General features: G+C 38.5%; 1 protein-coding gene across 1 annotated transcript in view; it reads left to right on the top strand.

The window, feature by feature from the left end:
- The window catches only part of LOC132287008 (uncharacterized), a 30,461-nt gene extending 10,740 nt beyond the window's left edge, over positions 1-19,721 (top strand). The window contains exons 7-14 of the mRNA XM_059789466.1: positions 5,349-5,429; positions 13,106-13,170; positions 15,450-15,625; positions 17,024-17,154; positions 17,272-17,353; positions 18,108-18,324; positions 18,547-18,653; positions 18,928-19,721. Of these exons, the coding sequence (XP_059645449.1) occupies positions 5,349-5,429; positions 13,106-13,170; positions 15,450-15,625; positions 17,024-17,154; positions 17,272-17,353; positions 18,108-18,324; positions 18,547-18,653; positions 18,928-19,434 (1,366 nt within the window). The 3' untranslated portion in view covers positions 19,435-19,721. The remainder of the gene's footprint in view (positions 1-5,348; positions 5,430-13,105; positions 13,171-15,449; positions 15,626-17,023; positions 17,155-17,271; positions 17,354-18,107; positions 18,325-18,546; positions 18,654-18,927) is intronic.
- The last annotated feature ends 200 nt before the right edge of the window (positions 19,722-19,921 follow it).

The following is a 19,921-nucleotide window of genomic DNA, read 5'->3' on the forward strand; positions in this document are numbered from 1 at the left end:
AAAATAAGTTGGAAGGCTGGATAAAGTATTCTTCACCAAAGTAACTTTTCCTCCCTTCGAAAGAACCCAGCCAACCTTCTCTCGAAACACTCAATCACCGGGACCCAACTTCCCACTCTCCTTGACGAGTCACCCAAAGGCAAAGCCCAAGTAAGAAATAGGGAAGGAGTTCGTCCCACACCCTAAAACAGCTGCAAGAGAATCCACCTCCTAAACCTCCCCTACAGGGACAAGCACACTCTTTCCCACGTTGACTTTCAACCCAGAAACAGCCTGAAAGCAAACTAGGATACATCTCAAATATCTCAATTGGGACACCTCTGCCTCACAAAAAACCAGAGTGTCATCCGCGAAAAGTAAGTGAGAAATCTCCAACTGATGAGCTGCATCTGGACCCATCTTGAAGCCCCTTATGAGCCCCAAGGCCATAGCCCTTCCCACCAACTTACTAAGAGCCTCCATAACAATAATGAACAGGAAAGGGGAGAGAGGGTCCCCTTGCCTTAAACCATAAGAATTGCCAAAAAAACTCGGATGGAGACCCATTCACCAACACTGACAATTTGACATATGAAACTCATGTTTCAATCCATCTCCTCCATCTCTCTCCAAAACCCATCCTCTCTAACAGATAAAACAAAAAATTCCAGCAAATATGATCATAGGCTTTCTCGATATCCAGCTTACACAGAACTCCAGGAACCCCGCTACTAAGCCTAAAATCTACACATTCACTGGCAATAAGAGCGGAATCCAGGATCTGTCTACCCCCAATGAACGCATTCTGAGACTCTGAAATGACACCGTTCAGAACCTCCCTCAATCTTAGCGCAAGGACTTTAGCGATAAGCTTATACATACACCCAATCAGACTAATAGGTTTGAAGTCCTTAGCGTCAGAAACACCCCCCTTCTTAGGAATAAGAGCAATAAAAAAAGTATTCAGCGACTTTTCAAACCTCCCATTTGAATGGAACTCATGAAAAGTGCCCATAACCTCCTGTCTAACCACCTCCCAGCTCTCCAATAGAAATCTCATTGTGAAGCCATCCGGACCTGGAGCTTTGTCACCATTACAACTCTTCAAAGCCTTCAGAACCTCCTCCTCCGTAAAAGGGCTCTCTAACCCATCCCTATCCACAGGTGAAATAGAATCAAAGTGAAGACCATCAAGCCTTGGCCTCCAACGTACGTAGGCTCAAAGTATAACCTTTGATAGAAAGAAACGACCCCCTACGCACCTCCTCCTCAGTATTCAACACCGTTCCGTCCCCACACATCCGCCTAATATGGTTGCCCCGCCTATGAGCATTAGCAATTCTATGAAAAAAACTTTGTATTACGGTCTCCCTCTTCGAGCCACAAGGCTCTAGATTTCTGTAGCCGCGAAATTTCCTCCATAACCGCAATCTCAACACATTTTGCTTGACAAGCTGCTCTCCTATTACGTTGAGACTCAACAAGACCACCCACCGCTTCCAATCTATCAATCTCAGCAATTTCAGAAGGCGAAGCTTTCCTGCTAAAATTAAACTCGACGTTCCCACCACCACGTCCTCCTCCCACCAAGATCGCACCATCCCTTAAAAATCCACCGCTTTAAGCGACATGTTCTCAAATTTGAAAGGGGTACAATGAGGTCTCAAACCTCCACAGTCCAAAACCAAAGGAATGTGGTCCGACGTCACCCTAGCCAAAATAGCCTGAACTGTGTTCGGAAACTTCTCCTCCCACTCTCCAATCTATCCAGGTGGGAAAGAGTAGGCGTCTCCCTACCATTGGACTGAGTAAAAGAAGCTCCCTCTAAAGGAAGATTGATAAGCTGATGCCAATCAATAAACTCCGAAAAATGCATCATAGCCGAAGTCCATGGACCACCTGTAGATCTCTCCGACGGGGATCTAACCACATTAAAATCTCCGGCCACGCACAAGGAAGAGACCACATCCCCTTCACCATACAAAGTTCCTCCCACAGCGCAGGCCTCTCATAGTCATCCACCGGCCCATACACACTAGAGAAGGCCTAAGAGAAACCATCCTACTCCATTGTAAAAGCACAAGACAAAGAGAAACGCCCCCTATAAACATCCACCTTTGCCATCCATCTCCTATCCCACATGAGAAGAATGCCTCCAGAGGTCCCTAATGAATCCAGAGCCTCCCACTCAACGAACCGACTTCCCCAAAGACTCTTAACCATTGTATCAGGCATAAGATCAATCTTCGTTTATTGGAGACACACCAAATGAACCCCCCATTTTCTCATTGCCATCTTTACCACCTTCCTCTTGCCCAGGTCATTAAGGCTAAGGGTGCACAAAAGAACCGTGGAACCGTGAGAACCGAACCGTATATATGTGTGTATATATATATATATAATTGTATATATATTATATATATTATTAATTACTTACAGCTCAGTAGTCAGACTTTACTAACCAAAGTCTAAAGTTACTAAAAGTCAATAAGTCATTGTGAGTGACTGATGCAGAGGCAGCCACGTGGTCCACACTAAACCACGTGGTCCTCATTTCACAATTTCATCAGTCATCACAATTTCATTCATTCATCCTAAACCTAACTTGAGTCTTATCGCTGCCCCCATCTCAAAGCCTCAAAGCTTTCTCATCGCCCCCCACATCTCAAGGGTTCCTCATTGCCCTCCCCTATCTCAACGGCTCAAAGCTTCCTCATCGCCCCCCTCATCTTCATTCCTCACTCGAGTCACTAGGCTTCTCCGATCTACACCCAGTGACCCACACACCATCTCATCCTCTCATCTTCTCATTAGTCAACGACAGAAAAGTGTGAGACGGTCACATGGCTTCTCCAATCTACACTCACACACCATCTCAGTCAGCGACACGGCTTCTCCAGCTTCATCATCTTCATCGGTCAAGCCTGTGAAACAAACAGTCGGTTCTCGTGGAATCGAACCGGTATTCATGGTTCGGTTCGGTTCCATACCTATACGGTTCCGGTTCCGGTTCTAATTTTAAGAAACTGTTGTGAACGGTTCCGGTTCTGGTTCCGGCTCCGACTGGAACTGTAAGGAACTGAACCGTGTGCACCCCTAATTGAGGCCACGGGCACTCCAAGATAAAATTTGTAGCTTCATGAGGAAACAATAACACCTGCCTCACCCTTACCCCTCCCTCCCCCCTTAACACTGCCCCTTTCCTTCTCCCCCACAAACACTTCATCAACAAAAACTTCTAGTGATCTCTTCATCTTTTGCACCTTTTCTTATGCTTTATGGCTAAAACTTTCAACTAGAAGGCTTACTTTGGTGGCTTCTCGAGAGGTTGAATTTTTGTCCAGGTTTGCTTTAAGTGGATTTGATATAAAGGTAATGAGGCTAAAGCTCTATGGATTGGGACAACCAAAAGAGGGACAAGGAGTTTTGAGATTCAAGTATATAATGCATTCGTAACCTCTCCTTGGTTTAAGTGACTAAGAAATTTGAAGGGTTTCAATTGATTTTAATTTTAAAAGATTGAAAGCAGTTTTCTCTTTTGATGTTCCTAATAAGTTTCCCTTTGTGGAGGGAAACCAACCCCAATTGATACTGTTAAAATTTAGTTTTAATGGGCTTGAGGCTCTGAGTCCCTTGGCATTTGGGGCATAATTAGAGGGTCAACCCAGAGTTGTTTTTTTTTTCATTCTTTTATTTATTTATTTATTTTTTATTATTATTATTTTTTTCATTCTCTAGACCGGTGGATTTGGTTTTGCTTCTAAAGCGAGATTCTAGCTCTTTTCTGGGAGGCTTTTGAGCAGCTTTCTCTTTGGGTCTTCATCATTGTTCGGTTGAGGGAGACTCCAAGGTTGTGGATCGTTGGTTGAAATCGGAACCTTATGATTCTTGGCAATATGCTTATTTCATGCAAGATATCTTATATTTGTTTTTCTCTTCAAAGGCAGAGATTTCTTGGCTATCTAGTTTCGTCAATGAGAGGGTAGACTTCTTCATGGATCGTGTGGCTTTTCTTTTGGAGGGTTTTGTGGTTATGTTTACTCTTGAGGGATAAAGGGGACCAGATTTGTAGGATTTGTTTGCAAGTTTGAGCTTTTCTCTTGTGTACTTTTCTTATGCTTCTTCTTTCGTGTGTTGTTTTCTTCCTATGAGGACTCAAAAGAAAAAGGAAATTACGTTTTAATATGTTAGAAGGTTTTGCAGTTACCTTTTGTAATCTCCATATGGGTCACGCCTTCTTGTTCCTGACGTGTTTGTATATTCACAATCTTAAATCATATTCTTATTGTTGGCCATTCATAATGACCTGGGTTTATTTCCTATTCCATTGCCTCTATACAACCATATTTGAACAAGGTTTTAGGCTTTGGTACCTATTTTGATGCAACTAGTGCTAAATCTGCTATTGAGTGTGGTTTGAACTATTGATTTACATAATTGGAAGTAACCAATTAGGTTTATGACAAAACCTAGAAATCGATCACTGTTCCAATTTGAGTAGCTTTACAAGATACTCAAAATAGAGTAACCACTTAGAATAATGAAACTGATTAGGTTTTTCGAGAAGTGCAAAATCATATGGCTACGATCCTCATTGGGTATCTTGATTAATTAGTCTTCTTTCGTTTCTCGACGGTGAAGTAAGACCAAGCTCAACTTATTATCCAAGGTCAGAACAAGTTGATAGGATCCCCCTTTTTACGTCCCCCTGTCGCCACTCTGGTTGCTGCAATAGGTAGGAATCTCTAAACATTGAGTTGCTGAAGATGATAGAGATTGCAGAAAATTTGGGTTAGTACTCCAATCATTTTGATTTTAGAATTTGGCAGGCCTAACATTGTTTTCTGTATCTCGGTTTTTGGAAAAAAATTAGCTGAAATTGTTTATAACAGACTCTCAAAATATTTGTATCAGGATTATATGCTTCTAACGACCCTGATATCTCTACATTTTTGTCTGTGTTAGACTATCCTGACAATTACATACAATCATGATTACCTTTAAAAATTTGGAACATAAGAACAGGCTACTAAAATTCTATAATTTAATGAAATGAAAGAAAGCAAAAGCAAAGTATTAAAATAAAATTAAAGGCTCGCACTGGTGCTAACTGCTAACATGTAGCCCAAGTCAAGCTAACTACTGGTCTTGCTTGGTCTTTTGATCCAGCATCAGTTGAACTCATCTCATTTCCTCGTATTAAAAAATGTAGGCATCAGTGGTGCTTTTTCTGAATTCTGATTTTATAATAGTTGTCGATGCATGCGATGCTATTATTATGTTGCCACATTTTGGAAGTGTCAACTTTCAGAGGCTTAATGTTCAGATTTTTTAGTTAACCTGATTGTACTCAACTATTGGTTTTGCAGTGAGTATTTGACTTATGTCATGGAGGCCCTTGAACTGGAAGATACAATAAAGAATTATGAACGACGTAATTTGACTGGATGGTTTGCTTCTCTCTCTCTCTCCCTCTTTAAATATTATCGTCCCCTTGCCTTGTATCTATCTTGAATTTAATCTCTTATGTTTATTAATGTACTGACTTAAATACTTTAATAAACCACTAAGCACTAGCTTGAGTGGTATCCTTAAGAGGAGGTTGAGGGTTTCAAGTCCCAATTGGGCAAAGTGGGTATATGTGATATATATATATATATAACTTTTATGTATGTGTTTGCCGATTACTGTTCCTGCACGAGCCTGATCGTTGATACATGAAGGGAATTTTATTGTGCTAAATAGAACTGCAATGAATCCGGTGCTGATCCAGTCCCGGAGTTGCTCAAACTGTACTGGGTCTGGAAGTTTCTAAGTGTGAATCTGAACCCTACCTACCTACCTTTTTTTCTCAAAGATGCAGCCGCTTGGTTGGCAAGACATGTTGCTTTTGATTTCACATGCTTGGTTGTTGGTCTCTTTGGGAGCTTGAATGCCATCTTCATCAAATGAAAAAAAGAGAGTACAAATATAGAGGAAAAAGTTTAGTTGAAGCCTTCCCTCAACAATCTACTATTTGCTCGAACTTAATGCATTACAAGAGGGGCCCACTTGAATCAAGTGAGCTTTGGACAGGTGGAGGTGTGATTGATTACTGCTTTTTCAGATCTTGTTTATATTGTAAGATATTGGTCTTGGATTGATTAAGGGACACTGAGAGACATTAATCGGTTCTGGTCCCGCTACAGTAGGGTCTTGGGAAAGGAGGACTTGTTACAGACATAACCTTTGACATTTCACAAAGTGGCTACTTTGAGACTTGAACTCGTGTTAGTGACGCTAATGTTCAACCGTTTGTCTTTGAACCAGGCAACGGCAACAATGACCTAAACTTTGGTACTTACTTCACTTTGATTGATTATCCTAGTGTAGTAAATTCTTTCCAGGCCACATCTCCTCTCAATGATCCCTAAATTTTTTGCAATTCACTTTAGGTTGGATGATTGGAATCCAGGTCATGAAGTTGGGTAAATTTGGTCACAAAGACCTTCCTTATGAATTAAAAAAATACACTGGCCTCCTGAAAACAAATATTGGTAACAATTTTCCCCTTCCATTAACGGTCAATGCCTGTCAACAACAGAAACTCAGGGGATGAAAAATTTTAAATTCCAATATTGGTCTTAAATAGAATGCAAAGACATTTTTGCCCTCACTAATTAATATTAAACGACTTTATTACCCTAAATTTTCTTTCTTCGTTTTTGCCTCATCCTGAATAGTCAAACCTGATTGCCACCTCTCTGTCTTTGTTGTAAACTATATTTGCTATAACAATAGTACCTTCTTCAGTTGTCTCTTTGCAATAAGAAGAAGATTTAAGCTAGTTCTGTGAGTTTTGTATGTTTGGCAAATTGGTGAAGTCCGCTGTAGTAGACTCACTAGAATGAAGAGAGGCATTAGTGATTGGAATAGAGAGAGGCAACGTACGATTCATGATAGAGACGAGCCTCATCTAGAACTCCACCACCTATCTTGAAGAGGTGCATTGAATATGTTGAAGCATCACCACTTACGCCTTTGGAGGCGTGAAACATGTGATGTCCATTGCTCAATGTAGGTGATTAAGGCTGCAAATGAACAACATTGTTCATGAACAGTTTGGGCTCGGCTCATTAAAAGCTTGACTTGTATTTGTATCGAGCTTGAACACATTTTTTAGGCTCGTTTGCCGAGCCTGAAAAATGCCGAGCTCGATTCCGTAGGCTCCAAGCTTGTTAAGGCCTGTATAATTTTTAGTTCATGTTTCTTAAGCCCATTATATAGTATATAAAACCAAGGTAGGTTAAGCTCAACCAATGCCTTTAGAACATATATGGTTACTTCAAACCCCCTAAATCATCCACATTAAGGCCCATGTACTTACCCCCAAAAAATAAGAAAAGAGACCATAACTTTGCAACCCTAACCCTAGACGAGAGAATGCCCCTCTTGTTACCACTTTGCAATCCACCGCCTCGCCTCCTGCCCCCCAGCTCTCTTAAGTGCTCTCTCCTCCCTAGCTCTCATCTCAAGATCATCTCTCTCTCTCTCTCTCATTATTTCCCTATCTTCGATTATTTATTTATTTATATTTTATTCTCTTTGATCTGAATCCTTTGAGATGATTATATTGAGATTGCGATGGAGGTGTTTGAGATGGTTGAAAATAGCTTTGACGTCGACTTTCTGCACTTGTGAAAGGTAGGTAGATTTGTATGCATATTCTATATATATATATATGTATATATTATATGAACATGTTGTGTATATGCATAGATTGAAGTTTGAGAGGTGTCAACGTTTTGAAGCTGAGCTTGAGCTTGCCTGTACATCGCCGAGTCTCGCCCCAGCCCGATCATGCCTAGGCTAACCTCGTATGAACACAAATTGAGCCCAAACACCTTACCGACTTTGACGAGCTAAGCTCGAATAACTGAATACTCAAATCGGCTTAGTTACTATTGATGCTTTCAGTAATAGACTGATCAAGTGAGGGAATTCAACTTGGATTGTCTTGCACCGTGGCATCCCCAAATAATTATTTAAAAAGCTCCTCTTTCTTTTATTATTACGTTTTCCAATCTAGTATTCTTTTATTTCATGGATACTGAACTTCTTTCCCTTTTTTGTACAAGGAATCCATATTTAGGAGGTTAGAAGTGTTTGAGAGATTATATCGGCGGTGTGAAAAGAAAGGCCGCTCACGCGTTTTTCTCTTCGAGGTGTTGTTTCTATTATATTACGAGCAAGTGTTGTTTTGTGTGAAGAGGAAAATTTTGATCCTGTATTCTTTTATTTCCTGGATATTGAATTTATTTATTTATTTATTTTTGTACAAGGAATCTATTTTTAGAGGTTAGATTTGTTTGAGAGATTGTGTAGGTGGTGTTAAAAGAAAGGCTGCTTGCATGTTTTTCTCTTCGAGATGTTTTTTTTTTCCTTCTTTTCATTATATTATGAGCTGGTGTTGTTTGTGTGGAGGAATTTAGAAATCTAGTTGGATAATAAATTAAGGGATAAATACACTAACCTCCCCTGTAGATTGCCTAAATAACAGGGACCACCCATTTAGTTTCAAATATAACACTGACCTCCTCTCTGGTTCAGGTCTAAGTAACACAGACCTCCCTCGTCAAAAAATCTGACATTGTTGTATGTTGATGTCATGCTCAATATTTATGTAAAGCCCTAGAATTCTCTTAGAAAGCTTGAATTGGTTATTTTGTCCATAAAGAAACAAATATTTTACATTATAAAATAATAGAAGTACGATAGGTATAATAGTTATTTAACACCTTTGGTTAATAGGGGAGGTTAGTGTTATATTTAAAACCATAGGGGAGGTCCTTGTTATTTAGGCAATCTACGGGGGAAGTAAGTGTAATTATCCCTTAAATTAATAATGGATTTTATATTACTAAGTATCTTAGTCATGGTTCACCGAACAGGCTGGTGCGGCGCGTACCGGCCAATTCGGAATGGTTTTTGGAGCCTACGGTTCCGTCACAAACCCGTTTACCGGATGGTGTACGGATTCACGCGATTTTCTAATGAACCGTCCGTTTTGTAAGTAACGGGCTAAGCGCAAACCAGCCCACTCCTATCAAACAACAAACATTCTTGGTGTTTTTGACAAAATAGATTGCGCTTAGGAGAGTCAAACCTGGCTCAAAGTTGTGACTGTAACCACTGCCACCACTAAGCCAGATGCCTTTTTTGTTATTACATTGACTACTAAAATATTTAATTAGTTAATACATTTTTGAGAATTGTTTCCATTTCTGTCACTGGGCCAAACATCACCTACTCACCTTTTGTTATCATAAGAGCTACATTAATATATATAATTAGCTCAACACTTGCAAGAACAATTACAAGAGTTGGACTTAAGAGAAAAATCAAATATAAGGTAAACACATTTATTTTATATGTAAAAAAAATAGTATATATTTATTTAACTATTATTATCTATATATATATATATTTTTTAAATTCAAACGTATTATATATGATATGAATTCTATATATCTCATAATTAAGTTTAGTTTTATTTATTTATTTTGTAAAATGAATTAGATTATGACTTAAAATTCGTAAACAAATCATTAACACGTGCATAAGATATTTGAGATGTGTTCTGATTTGGTTCCAAATTGTCTCTGGTTTGAAAGTGAACGTGGGAAAGAGTGTTTTGGTGCCGGTTGGGAAAGTTCCTGAGATCGCTATTTTAGCAAGGGCTCTTGGGTGTAGCATTGGTTCGTTTCCTATCTCTTATTTGGGTTTACCCCTTGGGTTGTCCTTGAGGAGGGTGGGAAGCTGGGACCCTGTGGTGGAGAGGTTCGAGAAGAGGTTGGCGGGATGGAAAAAACAATATCATTCTAAGGGAGGAAGGATCACCTTATTGTAGAGTACACTTTCAAGTCTTCCTACTCACTTCCTCTCGTTGTTCCATATTCCTTATTCCGTGGCTGATAGGATTGAGAGGCTGTAGCAAAATTTTCTTTGAGTGGGATTGGGGGAGGAGTTCAAGTTCTATCTGCTTCACCGGGAGAAGGTTAGTTGTCCGATTCGTGTCGGAGGCTTGGGAATCAAAAGATTGGTGCCTTTCAATAAGGCTCTCCTCGGGAAGTGGCTTTGGAGATTTGGAGTGCAGAGATATAGGCTTTGGAGGAGGGTGATTGCGAGTAGATTTGGGGAGGGGAGAGGAGTTTGTAGTTCCCTTAAGGTGCGTACTTCAGGGGGAGTTGGTGTTTGGAAATTCATTCGGAAATGATGGGATGCTTTTTTTAAACACATCAAATTTCGGCTCAGGGATGGTAGGAAGATCAATTTTTGGGAGGACGTTTGGTGTGGTGACCGCTTGCTTGCTCTCTCTTTCCCTCGGCTTTTCAGGATTGCCACGGATAAGCAAGCCATGGTGGTTGACTGTTATCGACTTGATAGCGGAAGATTGTCTTGGGATGTTCCTTTCATGAGGCATTTTCAGGATTGGGAGATCGAGGACGCCGTTGGTGTTTTGGAGTTACTTTATTGCCAGGAGATCATGAGTGGAGATTTCGATGGATGGTTGTGGGTCCCTGCTTCTAAGGGCCACTTTGATGTTTGGTCCTTCTATAGATGTTTCATGGAGGGACTCAGGGTTCCTTTCCTGTGGAAGGCTGTTTAGTGCTCCAAAGCCCTCTTAAAGGTGGCTTTCTTTGCTTGGACATCTGTTTTAGGGAAGATTTTGACTCAGGATAATTTGAGGAAAATGAATCAGGTTGTGGTCAATTGTTGCTACATATGTCAAAGAGATGAGGAGACGGTGGATCACCTTCTCTTGCATTGCACCATGGCTAGGGAATGCTGGGATTTGATGCTTGGTTTGTTTGGTGTTCAATGGGTTATGGCAAGGTCCTCTAAAGGGTTGATTGAGGGTTGGAGAGGTTACATAGTGGGAGCCCAAGTCCGGGATGTTTGAAGGGTTACGCCATTGTGTGTCTGGTGGTGTCTTTGGCTCGAATAAAAACAAGAGATCCTTTGAAGGAAAGGAGACTCCTATCTCCATGCTTAAGTTCTCTATTATTACTACTATTTTTTGTTGGGTTATAGGGAGAAATTATAGATATTTAGAGGAGATTGTAGATTTTTTGGACTCCTTGAAAGTTTAGAGGCCTTTTTGGCCTTGTGTAGTCCTTGGAAAACGCTCCCCTTTTGAGTGCTTTTTATACATTTTACTTATCAATAAAAAAAAAAAAAAAAAAAAAGGTGCATAAGAGTTACAGTAATATTTATAATTAGCTTGACACTTGCAAGAACAATAACGAGAGTTGAACTTAAGTTAAAAATCAAATATAAAGTAAACACATTTATTTTATATGTAAAAAAATTACTATATCTTTATTTAATTATTATTTTTTAAAATTCAAACGTTGATATGAATTCCATTTATCTCATAATTAAGTTTAGTTTTATTTATTAATTTTGTAAAATGAATTAGATTATGACTTAAATTTTGTAAACAAATCATTACCACGTGTTACATGTTCTTAAAAAATTCAATAAAATCACTAAAATCCAATAATTTTTTTTATTTTTAAATTGGGACAATCAACACACGGTATGAATCTTCATTTATTAATGATTAAATTTATTATTGTTCATTAATTTACTAAAAACATAATTAGGAACACAACTTAAAATTATGAATAGGTTATTACTTGTGTTAAATGGTCTTAAAAAATTCAATAAAAATTACTAAAATTCACGAAAAATTTATCTTTATCGGATTATTTTTGTAAAAACATGCGTATTGGTGCATTTCGTACCCTATATGCGAGATAATAAAATCTCACGGCTGCGATAACCGATTCCATTACGTAACCCCGATACGGGCTCGATTCTGTTACACTGTGATTGCAAACCTTGATATCAGTTGAATTAGTAAGTACTAAGTAGTTGTAGACCTGCCACAAGGTTGGGTTCCAGAGCTTGTCGTTTGTGGAAGAGAGTATCTGAAACGCCACTCTTATTGTTTCTTCCAAGTGCCTTTGGCCCTCCATTAGGGTTTTTCTTGGCGCCTTTCTCTTCCATTGATTTAAAAATATTCAATTGAACAGAACCCTAATTCTTGAGGGAGTAACTAATTCTGGCAGACAAAGTTTCGGACTACTTGATTTGGTACTAGTAGAATTGTTGAGAGATAGAGAGAGAGAGAGAGAGAGAGAGATGGCTGAATGTTTGAAATCTTAACTGAGAGTATTTTAGTAAAATCAAGCAAACGTTAACACCATTGAAGTGCACGTTTCTGACAAGGGAGGTCAGTTTTATTTTTGAATACACGGGAGGTCTCTGCAATTTCACCTAACTTGAGGGAGGTCAGTATAATTTTCCTAAAACTAATGTTTCCCAAGTCAACTTTTGCCATTTCTGGACAGCGCTTTAGTATGATCATATTTGGAATTTGCATTGTTTTAAGGTAGAATCTTTTATTGGTTATGTTCTGGTATGGTAGTCCCCCCTCTTGATTCTGCAGTATTTGTTTGCTGTTCAGTTGTTATGGTGATGGTAGAATGATTTTGCTCTCTCTTTAAACGTTTGACTTTTTAGAACAGAACTAGAGAAATTCCTCGAATTGGGTGGTCCTTAGCAATCTCCCTTACTCTGTCTGCAAACTTGGTAGTGTGTGATTCCAATTTTGTACAATGAATCTGGGATGAACTCTCTTCTTTGGTTGATTTTATTTATTTATTTCTCTCCCTGGTTTTATTGGTCCTATATAGAGATTCGTTTGTGGAAGAGTGACATGGTCCACGTTGAGGGTAATGCAAAAGGAGAGAGAGGTGGAGGGATAACAAAGTAAGGAAAGATACAATAACATGTAGTTTGACCGAGGCTATGGCCTTAGATAGAGTGGAATGAAAGTCAGGTAGCTGTCCTCAAGTAGTTGGGAAAAAAGGCTTTGTTTGTCATTGTTTAGCTACTAACCCTCTCATGAACTGAAAGCTTATGCTTAGATGCTCCCTGCACTACTTGATACTTGTATCATACATCATTATTGAGCCCAAATGATCTTTATCTGGATGTTCATGCTATGATAATTTTATCTTATATTTTCTTGGCTATTCTGCAATTGGCTTTAAACTTTTTGATACTACCCTTGCAGGAAATTTATTTCAAGCCTCCGACCTGATCGAAATGGAAAATTAGGGCCTCTTTTTGATAGGATGGGTAATTATCAGATTCAATAACATATCTATTTGTTTGAATTTCCTTAATAAGTTTCATCTCTCATTAAAGTACAATGTATTATTGGGCTGATTTATGTTGACGCACATGTTTCTTGATTCAGTTTCCTTTTCCTCCTTATTTCTGTTATTGGGTAAAGCATTGTTTCAGTGCAGGTTGTGAGTGTGCTACCTGCAAAATAAATGATACAGCTCTATAGCTTCAATTAATTAGAAGTTTTAATAATTAATGGGCTTGCTGGAGTAAATTTTTTTTTTTTTCCCTGAATGTGGAAAATTTTATATATGGAACAATATACTACATAGAGAGAGTGATCTACTTCAAGGATCACATGAAAATGAGAAACCAACAGGCCTGTGGCCTAGCGGTACAAGGCCCCTACTTCCCAAAGGGAGGTCAGGGGTTCGAACCTCAGTGGAGGCAGTGTGTGTGAGTACCAACCAGGAAAAAGAAAAAAAAAAAAAAAAAAAAATTGAGAAACTACAGTTTAGTGCATACCCCAAACCACAAGAAGGAATAAAAAGAAAATTACAAAGTAACTGAGGTACCAAAGCATGAAACATAAAGGCCATACTCTGAAAATAGAAAAGAAACTAGATCTCAAAATATGGTCCCAGTGTCTGAAATGGTCTGACCAGTAGCGGTCAGACCTTCAAAGCAAGCCTCCATAGCCGACTGGTGAGAGGATAAGACAGTACCACCATGACATCTTTTATTCCTCTCAGCCCAAATGCACCACAGAATTGCAGTGTACCAGCACCTTATAAGCTTACTTTTCAATGACTGTCCTCGTGAGTGACCAATAAACCAATCCAGCACATCAATGAAGTGCATCAACTCTTAACAAATCGTCCCAGTGACAAAGATCGGAAAACCACAGCCATACCTTCTTAGCAAAAGGGAAGCACCAAAACAAGTGATCCCAAAAGTCAACATCTGTATAACAACTATGACAAACTGCTGGACCAATGAAGCCTCTCTTTCCGAGGTTAAAATAAGAAGGGAAAGAGTTATGAAGGAGGAGAACAGCTTGAACTGCAACTCTAGGTCTGTTATGATTCCATAGGAGACTGCACCATTGGACATTTTCACCCTGTTCCCTACAGACATTCCAGACAGATTTGAATGAGAGAACACCATGTTTCCATTTGATCGAATCTTCAGAATTTGAGTCCTGCAAGCTGTTGTAGAAAGAGACCAATCTCTGCAGGCCAGTTTTCAGGAACTGTCCAACCAGCTGAAGTATAAAGAATAGAAAGTGGAGCATTGTAGTTATATATCCTGCAGGCAAAAGTCTTCTCATACCATATTGTCTCTGAAGAGTGGAACCATTATACCAAGGATCATAGTATAAACTGAAATCATTTCCATTTCCTATAGAAAAATTCAATTGTTGAATAGGAAATCCCTATTGTTAAGGATGGCCTTTCAAATAACAGAATCACGTGCCTTAGCATTCGTTGACCAAAAATGAGAATTTTTAACGTATTTATCCCTGAACCCTAAAACCCAAAGATCTTCCTTAGGCAGAAGAAAATGCCAAGTCAACATACATGCACAAGTGTGATCAATGCTCCTGAAGCTTCTGATGCCTAGACCTCCCTCCTTTTTTGGTAAAATAATCTTATCCCAAGCCAGAAGAGGATGTTTTTTCTTTTCTGGACTACCACCCCATAAAAAATTCCTAACCCTTCTTTCAATCTCATCTTGAACTCCAATGGGGATTGAAAAGACAGCAGCCCAATAATGGTAATAAGATTTGATGAGTTCAACTCTTCCAGCCCATGGATAAATTGAAAGAACTCCATGCAGATAGCTTTGAGTTTACCTTATCAAGAAGAGGAGAGCAGTGAGATTTTTTCAACCTTCCATCCACAAGAGGAAGACCCAAATATTTCAGGGGAAAAACGCCTCCTTGAATTTTAAAACCCTCAAAATGCTTCCCTTCCTTTTGATTGACCTGGAGAAAAATACCACACTTTTTTGTATGATTTACCTTCAGACCTGAGATAGTACCAAATTCTTCAAGGAGTAAGTTTAGATTTGTAGCATTCTTCACATAGGCCTTTAATATCAGAAATAAATCATCTGCAAAAAACAATGGGAGATAGATGAGCCAATTTTTTTGACAGAATCACATAGGTCGAGCTTGCCTTGAGCATTTGTTCATTATTTTATATATTTGGGCTTCGCTATTCACTCAAGATTTACTCTCTTTTAATATTTTATATTCTAATTGGAGATTTTGTGGTTTCTTGCAGAATTAACCTGGCGATGTGTCCTTAGGAAGCAACTCAATAAACTCTTGGCTATCATTCTTGCTTGCATGTCAGCTGCAATTCTTTTAGCAGAGGCAACTATATTGCCTAGTGGAGTTGATTTATCTCTTTTTTCAATTCTCATAAAATCTGTCGGACAGGAAGAGGTGCTTGTGCAGGTAGTATGTGAAATTCTTTACTTAAATTTGAATCATGTGGACGTCTTGCCTTTAGGGGCAATGGTTCTATAAGCTTTGTGATTCAATATACCTCACACTAAATTTACATTTTAGATTATTGGTTATCCAATGGCCTCTTCGGCTTAGGAGTTAGCTTGTGTGGTCAACCCTTAAGTCTAGAGAGAGAGAAGAGAGGAGAGAATTTCAACTAGGAAAAAAAAGAAGAAAGAAATTTACATTTTAGATTCAAAAGTTCAAGTCCCTTAGAAATACTTTATTGAATGAATTTTTGTGTCTTGTGCATGTCCTTGTTTATGAGTGGATACATTTCTTTTTCTAATTTGCATGAAGATGTCTAACATGCAATATTTTGTACTCTAATCTCACCAAATGAACCCCAGCTGACAATGTGTTGTCTCAGGTAAGTCATGCTAGGGACTCATCTAGTATTCTTGCATTGTTACCTGAGAGGTATATAGTGACCTTATAAAGAACTCAACTTTCACATAAATTGGTAGTTATGATCACTAGGTTTCACAATTGGACTTAAATAATGTTAGCCAAGGATCCACAAAGGTTGAAGAGTGATGAGCCCATTAGAATAAGTTGGTTAACCTCGTATAATTTGCTCATCAGAGTGGGAGTAAAGACAAAGAAAGGATTTCCTCTACCTATTTTTTTCCCTCCAAACTAGCTCTACGAACAGGGTAACTGTAAGCCACACTTCAACTCTCACCTTCCTTCTCATTTCATACATACTCAACCAAATCCATGACATAATTTGTCTGAGCATGTTTTGACGGATTGAATTTTTCCAAATGTGGTTGCGGTTATGTTTATTGTTAGGATAAATCAAGAGGTGACCCATTACAAGAAGCTTGTTAGTTGTTCCCAACCAATTTACATTCCTGATAACCCAATTTCATACAATACCTGATTCCTTTGTGAGATTTCGGGGGTCGAACAAAGTTCTCTCTGTTTAATTTAACGAAATTGTCATCAATTTGTCCCATTCAGTATGTGATCTAATTTGTTTCACTTTAATTTGTCCTCTTGTTACATGATTTCTGTAACTCTCTTTTTTAGTGTAGACTCTTTTCTTTGTACGATCATTTGCTTATTTGGAATCTTGAATACAACCATATAGCTGTTTTTTTCTTTGGTCTACTTGGAGTCTAAGGAAGTTCAATGGGCTACCCTTTTTTTTTTTTTGTTTTTTTTCTTTCTATTTTGGTTAGGTAAACAATTCATGCACACCCACACACTTTTGCCTCCAGAACCCCTCACTTACCCTATAGGGAGGGGAGGTTGGTCATACCACCTAGGCTGTATATGTCTGTCTGTCTGTCTTTCTCTCAATTTTTGAATTGTAAATTAATTAGTTCAGTCTTCCCACAGGCCTTTGCTTTTGTTCCTCTGATGTACATGTGCATTTGCACGTACTATTCGTTGTTCAAAGTTGGGATGCTGACGTTTTACTCATTAACACCAAGACAAACAAGCTCCGTCAACTTGCTTATGATTTGCTCGTAAGTTTTCTCATGTGCTCATAGCTTTATTGGCATAAATTAGGTTATTGTATTATATCTTACATATTATCTTCAAAAAGAAGCTTATAGTTGTATTCGATCCAAATATCTCTGCAGGATGGTTGCTCGGTATGCACCTCCAATTTCATACAATTTTCTCAATCTCATTCGTCTTGATGAAAAAACTATCTTTGAGAAGGTGAGCTCTTCCATCACGTGCTTTGGTGGTTGGTTTTTTTTTTTAAACTGCCCATTTATTCCTCTAGCAGAAACTGAAATCTGCAAGATAAATGGCCTGCCACATTCAATTTTATGCAAGAAAGCATGTAAAATAATTGCGCACACATATATTATTTTATTTTGTTTTGGTAATTTCTACATGATATATCATTGTTCACATGGATATTGGGCTTCCGGGTGCTTTCACAGTGAACCAAAATATTCATTGATGAACTTGTTTGGGAAAGGAAAAATTAGATTACTTCAACAATATCCAGTGCTAGTCTTTCTCCTTTGAAGTGGTAGGAGAATTTTATGTACTAAATATATTTAGATTGGGATCTTGTTCTTTGTTATCCATTAAAGCAACTCAACCCGACAGAGCCTTTTCCAAACTACTTGGTGGTATACAACGGGAGGGGAGTAAGTGTGGTTAAGTTTTGAAAATAGGAGCAGCTGGTGTTTCAATGGTTTGGGGATAAAAAGGATAGGAACCCCATTTAACACAATTATTGTCCAAGTTTCCTGATTCCAATTTAAACCATCCTATATCATTTTTTGTTTGGCACCGTTCTAGTTTTTAATTGAATTTTTACTAACTGAAATTTCATGCATGTGTGTTTTATGCATTGGGTTTAGGCTGTATTGAGTTCTCAAGTAGCAGATGTGTCGAAGCTTTCATTAACTTCTCTTCCTCAAAGATATTTTATTTTGATGTGGCATTATGATTGCAGCGAATGGGGAACATCGATCAAGCTGTTCCTTTCTTTGGAAATGGATTTAACAAAATTTATCCACTTATTATGGTGATCTACACTTTATTGGTTGTGAGCAATTTCTTCAACCGGGTTATTAATTATTTTGGGAACTGGAAGATATTTAGAGTCCAAACTGAGGCAGCAGATGATATGGATGGTTTTGATCCATCAGGATTAATTATCTTGCAAAAAGGTTTGCAATTTTGTCTATTACATATTTACTACAATATTTTGTGTCTGGACTCTCTCTCAATATTAAACAAGGGACCCACATCTTTGTGACCCTGTTTGAAATGCTTAGAAGTACATTTTGATTTGTTGAATCCTCTTGCCCAAACAACTTGGCGGGCAATCAATTGATTTATGTAACATTACCTATCTGCTAGTATTTTATTTCTTGTCCCTGTCTATTCAGAACGAACTTGGCTTGGAGAAGGGCGCAAAGCTGGTGAACATGTAATCCCATTGGCGAGGAATTTCAACAATATGATCATGGACATAGAGTCTGGAGGCGACATCACTGTACGTGACCATCTCTTAAAGGATAAAATTTATTTCTCCCTTTTCATCTTAACATTATTACACATGGAAATATCTGGATCAATATGCTTCGAAATTTAATCTACTAAAAGATGTAATTCCCCAATGATGAACGATCACCTAGAAGTTCTATTTATTAGTGTTAAAGTTAGTCTTTTAGACCGTGATTATGGTTGTCTTGTCTATTCTTTTCATTCCATTCAGCCTGAAAACTTGGGGCACAGCTTGGTTCTAACCTTTGAAGTTAAATTTTCAGGACGGGGCTGCTGTTGAAATGAAGGCAGCAGCCACTTTAATGGAGGATCTGAAGGGAAGTTCATCAAAACCTTTGAAAGATGAGGTTCGGAGATATAGTGGCAGTAAAGAAGCCATCAGCAACAAGTATGCTGCCATAAGGGGACAGAGCCGACAAGCATCCAACAGAAAGCCAGAGGACAACATTGCCTCCGCTAAGGTCTCTTTGCTTGATGCAGGCAACTCCCAGTCTGATAGCATGGCAGGAGCGTCAACCTCTCGTTTAGCCTCAACGTGGGCATCAATGAAGTCGGGATTGCAAAGCTTCAAGACAAACATGGGTGCAAAAAAATTTGTTCCTTTACATCGAGTGGAAGAAGCCAATCTTATTTCTCGTGTTTCCTCATCTGAATCCCTTGATGAAATATTTCAGAGACTAAAACAACCAGCTTTAGCACGTGGTAGTGGTAGTTATAATGATGAGGATGAAGATGGAACTGAAATCAGAACTTCGGGGTCGTCTAGATAATATCCACAGTTTGTACAATTTGACGTTTTTTTTTTTTTTTCATCCTCTGGTAAATAACGCAGCCACTATGTCTATAGCTTGAACCCTCAGCCTTTCATGTTGAAAGGTGAGGAAATACCCTACAGTGTAGCTTTTGGTTACAAGTTCACATAATTTACTTGTCACTGGTTGAAGTTGTACGGTCCCATAAAATGATTGGAATGCAAATCCTAACCTTTTTTTTTTTTTTTTTCTTTCTTTCATCTCCGATCCAAGTATCTTATAGAAAAGTTTTATTTTTTCTTATTTTGATTATTTATTTATTTATTTATTTTTCTCTGTGGTGCGGGAAGCAAAGTTGGGAGGCGGCGGAAATAAACAGCTGATTGAAAGGTATGAAAAAGTACACTAGAAAAATTGTGTGGAGGAATGATATTGCAAGGGATTTTCAACAGTTTTCATTGTAGTAGTATATAGGCACTGAATACTGTATTCTTCTCTAGGAAGA

The sequence above is a fragment of the Cornus florida genome, unplaced genomic scaffold (assembly GCF_030987335.1).
Source record: "Cornus florida cultivar Cherokee Brave unplaced genomic scaffold, ASM3098733v1 CherokeeBrave_3.0.0_Hap2_Chr11, whole genome shotgun sequence".
Classification (NCBI taxonomy): domain Eukaryota; kingdom Viridiplantae; phylum Streptophyta; class Magnoliopsida; order Cornales; family Cornaceae; genus Cornus; species Cornus florida.